Genomic DNA, 9,140 nt, shown 5'->3' with positions numbered 1-9,140 from the left:
CTGGTGTCGGTGTGTTCTTAAGTTCCAGGACATTGCTCAATGTTTACACAACATGGCGACAAATCTGCTTGGTTGATCTGGTGCTCCCTGCACACTGCAGGCAGAGAGGGGGCCCCACTGCTGGTTGAGGTTTGCTATCTCCTGTTTAGTACCTCTCAGGCAGTCCTATCTCCACTCGTGTTAGAAGCGGATCCATCTTGCAGAGGTCATCTTGCAGAGGTGTTGTTCAGCACTCTGAGTTCAGTCCTGTGCGAGAGTGCATGGGGCAGTCTAAAAGATATGGATCGTTTTTTTTCTCTTCAAGACTTCCTGTTGGTATGATCTCGAGATGCAAAATGCAACTGCCTAAAATAGGGCTGCCTTTAGTTTAGACTGACTGAAGTGTTAAACCCCCATACACACCTCTGGCACCAGAAAGTGACTATATGCCCTTCACCCCCCCATACACTGCTGGGATAGATGAGAGGACATGGCCATCATGCACTGCTTTGAAAAGATCTCCATGGCTTATATGCACCTTTTTCACATTTGCAAAGCAAGCATGGTCTTTTATGATAAGGTCAGTGAAATGGATTTGCCTTGACCTCTATCTCTGAGAGTGTATAGAATCTCTCTCTCCCTGCATGTGTGTGTGTGTGTCTGTGTAAGTAAGATTCAAAGAAATATGTCAGTATCTGTATGTGCGTGAATGTGTGTGTGTATTCATACATGTATACATGTGTGTGTGTGTGTGTGAGTGCATGTGCATGCAGCTAAGGATGTTGCCTCACTAGTAGAGCAGACAGACCTAAGCTGAACCACCGCATCACACACCCACAGTCCAACTGGCGTCATAGCTACAGATAGACTAAACTAACCCAGTGCAGTTCTGCATGGAACTGGACCACGGTGAACAGTCCTGCTCCCGCAACTCTACACACAAACACACACACACACAAGCACAGAACCAAACACAAACCACACATCATACACAATGCTATGTTGTGATAAATGTATGCATACCTCTTTGGAGAAGAATGATGATTAATACAAAGTGATAGTTTTCTTTATTTATGTGGTGGTATTTGCTGGTCACTAAAGCCAGGGGAAAAGGGAATGTATGGTTTCTATATGGTCTGCAAATTGTTGGGTCATGCCTAATTGGATAGGCATTGTTGACATAGGTCTGATTTAAGCCACACCGATAATTCTCCACACACAACATATTTTTTTGTTTGCTTTAGGGCATAACATTCAATACATAAGGTTACACACACACAAATCTAAGTTGAGTTTTGTATCTGTATTTTACACTGTAGATGGTGCCTGTGACACAATTATACTTTATGAATGGAATTTTACAAATGAAAACAGTTCAGTGAAAAAGGTTCCAATGAGTATAATTGGCTTAGCTGTGGTTGAAACTCTGGGCACACCATCGATAAATTAGGAAACCAACCCCTCTATCTGACTCTTAGGCAGGTTCCTGTTTTCTGGTGGGACAGTTTGACTTACACATGCTTTGTCAGCACTGAATCAATCAAGGGAAGTTCAAATGTCAATTTGAACTGAAAAAATCCACATCAAGAGAGTGCGAGCATTGTATCTCAGAAACTAACCTTTGTGTATGGATGCATGCATGTCCCCAAGTACTTGTATAACACATTGGGATTTTTTATTGTTACTCTGACACAAGATCTACTTCTGAAAGTGACAACTCTATGATACATCAGTGACACACCAATTTGCAACTTCTTTGACAATTCTCATAATCCTGACACATTAAAAAGTTATGTAAAAAATTATGTTCTATCTAACCGAATCCTCTAAATTAAGAAACATTTAAAAAATAAGGACTGTAGTTCCAAAACTCCTTTGGTCTGGTGTCCCCCAAGCCGAGCGGTTGGGATTTCGACAGAGAGGGCCTCCAGTGTATTTTTTTGCAGAGGGGAAAACAAAACAAAAAAAAAACGGGTGGGTTAACCGCAGATGACTGTCCAGTTTTCTGTCCAACCAGCCCACTGCAAACCTCCTGCGCCGTGGACAGAAAGGGGAAAGGGAGGAAGAGTGAGCTCTGGGAGGTTTTGTAACAGACTTTCACTTCCCATTGTATGGGACTATTTTGACATTTGTCTTGGGGCTCTAACTCCGGCTCCGGGGAGAGGGAGGGAGGGCAAGAAGAGAGGGGTGGAGGGGTGAGTGGGGTTCTGTAGGATGGGAGGATATTGATTAGAACCCCCACAGGCCCAGGGTATAATACAGATGCTACTATCTTAATGTGCTGCTGTGCAGTATGATATTTCCTCTCTCTCTCTCTCTCTCTCTCTCTCTCTCTCTCTCACACACACACACACACACACACACACACAGACATGCACACACAAGCATGACCAGTTGTACTCTTGGTGTCAAGGGACTGTGAGAGGGCTTGTTTTAAACAATCAGGACAGGTGTCATCTCAACCGTTCATGTGCACCAAACTGCCTGGAGGTGGGCCAAGAGAGAGGGTCTGTTTTTCTCACACACACACACACACACACACACACACACACACACACACACAAACAAACAAACTCAGGGAACTATTCCCTCAAGAATAATAACAGCAACTTTTGCCTGGATAGAGCATCTGTGAGGAATCATTATTAACAACTAAAGATAGATGTCCTCCGTACTGCACAGAACAGGTTGTCATGTTATTTTCCTGAGCTGTGCGGGAACTACATCAGCTCTATTAGTGCTGATGTCGTCTAGACTAGGAGGGATCCTGTTGTGGGAGTCCTGTAGACTAACCCAGGCATAGTGCACCACGCTTACCCAAACACAGCCATTTGGGAACGGCATGTTCAAGCAGCGACTCCAGCTCTTTCAAGGTTGTTTTAAATTCTAGCTCCTCTTATTCCCTTTGACTGACCAAGTGAAATTCTCATCTACTGTGCACTGAAATTGTACAAATTCCAGTTGTGGTGGGTAAACACTCAGATTTATGATCATTATGAATGCAGAAGACACAGAGAAATAGAAACATAAACAAATGTAGAAAAATTTAGTTCCTCAGTTCCTTAGGTAAAACCTGGAGTATTTCAGGTTGGGTGATTATTACTAACATTCTGAAATAAGTTTATGCAGAGACAATAGATGTGAACCTATCAATCTTAATTTCTGTGGCTCTGGTTGTCTAATGAATATGTCCACAACAGTAATGTTGACTACTAGTAATCTAGTAGTAGTCCTTTGGTTCAATTTGAATTTGCACTCAGACAATCGTTTTCACTCGTTTCACTCCCAATTAAAGGTGTTTAAGTCGTGATTCACTCGGATCCTTCACCCGTGTCTTTAAATTAACCCATGAGTCGCGAGTCTCTAGTATCATTAACTCGGATTAGTTGAGTCCTACTACAATTCAATCTAAAACGATAAACAGCGCCACACACAAACCTCTTGCAACATTAGCTAGCCTCCTAGCCCTAGCCATCGTAGCTGCCAAAAATGTAACAATTTCGTAGGCAACCACAAATTAACTCAAGCGACTGAGTGAGCAGGCAGTCCGAGATAACTGGTTAACTTCCCGCAGAGCCGGAAACATTGCAGACTCACAGACCATGAGACTCATTGGAGCGGCTGAGTAGCAATCCGGGTTAGTCGGATCAGCCGGCCGGTTAGGCTACGTTGAGTACGAGTCAGTCGAATCAGCCGGCTACGTTGTCATGAGTGGATCTGCGAGAGCGAGTAGCTCCTCCTCGAGGTGAAAAGCAATTCCACAACAAAAGCCATTTTTCCACTTCTGAAATAACATTCAATGTTCTGCATGTAGCCTAGACATAATTAGATTTGGTGTATAGATGTAGCATATTAAAATGCAATTAGGTCGTGCAGACAGTCCGAACTGCACGCTCATGGAGCTGCTTGAGTATCTACCTGGGTCAGTTGAATCAGCCGGGCGGTCGGTTACGTTGTTATGAGTGCGAGTCAGCCGAATCAGCCGGCTACGTTGTCATGAGTGGATCTTTAGAGCAGCGAGTAGCCTAACTCCTCGTCAAAGTGAAAAACAAATCCACAACAAAAGCCATGCTTTCACTTCTGAAATAACATATGTTCTGCACGCATAGCCTACTATAAAATGCAATTAGGTCGCAAAGACAGTCCGAAACATTGCAAGCTCTGTATGGAGTTGCTTGAGTAGGCTACCTGAGTCAGTCGGATCACCCCGGCGGGCCGGTTACGTTATCTTGTTATGAGTGCGAGTCAGCCGAATTAGCCGGCTACGTTGTCATGAGTGGATCTTTAGAGGGGAGAGTAACTCCTCGTCAAGGTGAAAAACAAATCCACAACAAAAGCCATGCTTTCACTTCTGAAATAACATATGTTCTGCACGCATAGCCTACTTTAAAATGCAATTAGGTCGTGAAGACAGTCCGAAACATTGCAAGCTCTGTATGGAGTTGCTTGAGTAGGCTAGCCTACCTGGGTCTTTTGGATCAGCCGGGCGGACCGGTTACGTTATGTTGTTATGAGTGCGAGTCAGTCGAATCAGCCGGCTACATGAGAGGATCTGTAGACAAGCGAGTAGCCTAGTTTCTACTCGTGTCAAGGTGATAATAATAATAGGCCTAATGAGAATAGTAGTAGTAGTAGAAATAATAATAATAATAATAACAATAATAATAATTTATTCACTGCAGGGCATTTCTACGTTCCTGTATCTATGTCTACATTGAAAGTCAATTGCTTAGGCTAGGTTAAGACAATAAATAAACAGTCTGGCTCAAACTGCTTTCTTTCCCGTGAGTGGGTGGAGGTTTTGATGCTATTATATTAGGCTATTTTATATTATATTATATTATATTATATTAGGCTACCTAACAGTATAGCCATGATTAATAGTAATATTAGTTGCCTAGTATTAGCAGCCTATAATACTTATTAGAATAGATTCCTAGTAGCCTACTATTAGTAGTAGTGGTAATAAACATTGTAGCAGAGTAGCATTAGACCTAGGCAAACTTTTCTATTGTCTAACAACAACAAATAATTAATTATTATAATATAGGCTACCCTCTCTGTCAATAAGATCAACGTTTCTGAACATGAGCACCAAAAAGATGAACAATGTGTGGATGCACTTTGACCAGGAGAGCAAAACTCTAAAGGCTAAAGGATCCACATCCAACATGAGAAGGCACTTAACGAAATGAAGCACCCCACGGCACTGCTTGAACGTAGGACTGAATTTCTTTGCGATTTAGCAATACTGACTCAAGTGACTCAAGTGACTCGTTCAACCCGGATCAGTTTAGTGAGTGACTCAGAATAACCCGGATCCTTAAAAGGAATCGAGTTTGACAGGCCTACTCCCAATGTCCATCATTGCAACTCATGACACACAATCAATATGAATATGTAGGCTATGATCCAATGAATGAAATCAATCTTGTCTTAACTAACTTAATATCAAAGGCACGTTAGGTTAGATTGTGGCATAACAACAAGCTCTATTTGCCTGTTTTGCTTGAGTGATTTCGAGATCATATCTGGCGCATAGATGGGACCACAACAGCAACTAACAACAGAGAGCAAAATGACTTAAACGGACGGAGAGAGCCTCAACGAGCGGCACTAGCAAAGACAAAAAATGTCACTTCCCAAAAAAACACGCACGCGAACGAAGCCAGGCTTATTTTGAATGGCTATTCGCTTCGTAATTCATGTTCATCATTTTCTAACAAAACACAAAATGTTTTATTTGCCTTTTCGGATATGGGTGTCGATTAAATTTCGTTTTATACGGTGAACTCTTTTTTTTATGTCAGTGGCGCTCAAGTTCAAATTGAACGATTTTTTTTTTAGAAATAGGAACGTGTCTCACAGTGAAAGGTGTTCTTCGCCTCCTGGGACAGCCACGTTGCTTCGTTTTCATTTTAGGCTGCTGCTGAGTGATAGCGTACAGGCTACTTCCTGTATCGTGCGCACCCAGTCCCAGCAACGCAGGGTGCGCTTTACGGGTGGAACAAACCACAAACCGTCCCCAAATCATGTTGCTCCGTATCCTTGTTTGAGTCATACCCAAAATGTATTCGATAACTGGTCAGGGTAGCTTCATGCCCTTTACAGAGAGAGAATAAGCGATTCGGGGCAGTCGGCGTATCCGTCCGATTCTAACAGGTGGTGTACTAGTGGACTAGGCTATCAGGTGGTGGAGTTGAAAGAGAGGGGGTGTAGCCTATACGCAGGTTATTCAGCACAGTTCATGGTGCTTTATTAGCTGGCGTTTGCACCACGCTCAACAGCCCGACGAATATACATATTTCATTTTATTCAATTGTACGACACATTTATCCGTTGTTAGTGGTTTGATATCCGTGATTTGATAGCCTATCCGTGATTTGGTATCCGTTATTTTTCTTGACCAAAGCGTAGCCATTACCTTCATATTTCCAAAAAAGACAAAAAAACGACCTAATTAGCCAGAGGACCAACAAGACACAGGTGGGAGATACCCGTTTCGTAGGACAGCCCCTTCTCTCAGTTCCTCAGTGGAGGGTAGGCTCGTGGGTCTGACATTTGTTTGTCATCCTTTGGGACAGGAGACCAAACGATTCCGCAAACAGGTGTGCGTGCTCACAAATCTTCATAGATTGGAAACCATTTCTTTTTTGTTCAAATAAGGATGACTAGTAGCTTGATATATTCTCAGAGAATACTTTAGTTCATTACGGAAAGCAGAGAGTGGTTTACACAGAAATATATAGCTCTTTCAGTTTGGAGGGCTGGGGTTTTCGTACGGAAAAAGCGATGTCAACCAAAAGAACGAGCGTGGTGTCAACGAAACGTAGCCAGAGCCCCGTTGTGTGGGAAGGAGAGATGTTCAGTGAATTTCAGGACTGGTGTCTCCGGACTTATGGTGACTCGGGTAAAACAAAGACAGTCACCCGACGAAAATACAACAAAATTCTCCAGACCCTAATGCAAGGCGACGACTCCGACGGCGTCTACCTCGAGAGCAACCATATCAACGCCAAATTTAAATTCTGGGTGAAATCCAAGGGGTTTCAGGTCGGGAGCGCTGAGGACGAAAATGCGAACGAGGGCTCTGGCAGACCTGTCCTGTACGTCCCCATCAAGGCAACGGTTAGTGTAAGTGTCTTTTCTTTTGACACAATAGCATACATACAAGGCGACGCGCAGCCTGTCTTATTTGGTTAGATGCAAATTCAGAGGGGGTTTTCTCCCCGCGGGGCCACCATGCAACTGGTAAATTGCCAACTTTCGGTTCTCAATTTTATCCCTATGTGTCACACACACTTGATATTACTACTCATTGAAAGTGTCCTGTAGTTGCTCATGCCCCGTCATTCCCACCGTGGGCACGACCGGTGCCACCCCAAATAATGAAAGTCATATGGCATATGCCTGTTCCCTTGTGTTGCATACTAAAACAAATGTAAGCTTGTCTTGTAAATGCACGATTAATTTAACACATCACTTGTTAGTGTTTAATCATCAGTTGAATTATGTGCGTGCCGTGAGCTTGCGTGTCTGCCCAGTGCCAATGAGATGGAGAGGTGTGTCATGTTCGAAGCATCACGGGCGACGAGTGCTTTTTGACGCCTTTTACGCGCGCGATCGTAGGCTACGTAGCCATTCCAGATTTAACATGTTGAGCTATTTTTTTTTAGCAAATAACAATGGACCTTTATGGAATAGTTATTTCGCGTAATAGATGTACATATTTCGTAAGTAGGCTGTAGCCTTTTCCAGAAGTGTCCTGCTGTGCCGTGTGGGTACTGCCAAGCGCCAGCCTAACCCCATGTTCCAAAGCGGAGGTTTGTCTCTGACGGGTCGGTCACAGAGAGGTCGTGATCTGGCCATTGGCTGTTGCTGTTTTATCGTCCAACTCCGCCATCAAACTATTTGAGATTTCTCTTAAACATTCGTGTAATTTCGGTATACAATAGAGATACTTAGGCCATAGCCAATAAATAACATGTCTGATTACTAAATTATAATCATCTTTTGTTTTAGTATTCAAGCTACTTACAGAAAAATTTACTTTATCCAAATGAAAACCAAGACCCTTAAGTGTAAGGCATGCAAATAAGTATGAGCAAGGATCCTTTGTGTCTGGGGTCCATAGAGCTTACCAATCCATTTGCTTCTACCTGAGATGCCACCCCCTGTCCAGGAGCGCTTCCCCATATGAGCTCCATAGCAAATGGAGACTATGAAATGCTTTGCCCATGTCAGCCAAATGTCTTTTGTGTGACATAGTCAGCATTATTGTGCCGTGTTGCCTAATGGTCAGACCAGAATACTAGTGTAAAGGTTGCAGTTACTTCAGTGTTGTGGAGTAGGGAGTAGGATAAAAAAGGAAGATGGAGATTTTTCTCACGTTATGCTAATTCTTTCACAAAATTCCTGGTGTAGATTTTTTAAATGTTTTCTAAAAATCTCTTAATTTTCCCACCCCTATTTTAGCTTTCCTATCCACTCACAGCATTATTGATTTTAATTAAGCTTTTTTAATAGTGAATGGGTCTTTCTGTCTGTCTCTCTCTCTCTCTCTCTCTCTCTCTCTCTCTCTCTCTCTCTCTCTCTCTCTCTCTCTCTCTCTCTCTCTCGCTCGCTCTCACACACTCACACACACACACACACACACACACACACACACACACACAGGTTCAGCTAACTGGTTGAGTCTGGTTGTGTTTGAAACAGTTCACCAAACACACAGTGTGTGTTAATGGGGGTTTGGTAGTGTAATGTGTTGGTGATGTGTTGATTTCATATGTGGTTTCTCCTCATCTGTTGATTTAAGAATAAAAGAGCTTCAGATTAGGCTAGTTGTAGTTGGTTCTAGTTTACATTTACATGTATATTTGTTTCTTTAGCAGACACTATTATCCAGAGTTATTTACAAAATGAGGATTAACATTGAAGATACATTGCAAAGAAGACCTTAGGTAACATTAAATACTACCTTACAAACACCATGAGACTACCAGAGGATGAGAGTGCAAAAGTTAGAGTACTGGTCAAAGTGCAGTTGAATGAGATGGTGATGGAGAGAGAAGGAAGTAGAAGGGAAGACAGGAAGTGTATGGTAAGTGTGTTGGATTGTTAGATGTGTTAGGAGAAGAGGTACTCAGAAGAGTTGGCTATAC

The 9,140-nt window shown here is 42.7% G+C and overlaps 1 protein-coding gene across 2 annotated transcripts in view; it reads left to right on the top strand.

Annotated features, from left to right (window-relative positions):
- Positions 1-6,350: 6,350 nt before the first annotated feature.
- nol4lb (nucleolar protein 4-like b) overlaps positions 6,351-9,140 on the top strand; it is an 86,460-nt gene continuing 83,670 nt past the window's right edge. Inside the window, exon 1 of one of the 2 annotated variants that reach the window (XM_042096925.1) lies at positions 6,351-7,107. In XM_042096925.1, coding sequence (XP_041952859.1) covers positions 6,772-7,107 — 336 coding nt within the window. In that variant the 5' untranslated portion in view covers positions 6,351-6,771. Of the gene's footprint in view, positions 7,114-9,140 lie in introns of both variants that reach the window. The other variant, XM_042096924.1, reaches the window with a different exon arrangement.

Source organism: Alosa sapidissima, chromosome 7 (assembly GCF_018492685.1).
Source record: "Alosa sapidissima isolate fAloSap1 chromosome 7, fAloSap1.pri, whole genome shotgun sequence".
Classification (NCBI taxonomy): domain Eukaryota; kingdom Metazoa; phylum Chordata; class Actinopteri; order Clupeiformes; family Clupeidae; genus Alosa; species Alosa sapidissima.
The sequence above is the reverse complement of the archived record's forward strand: the minus strand, read 5'-3'. Positions and strand labels throughout refer to the sequence as shown.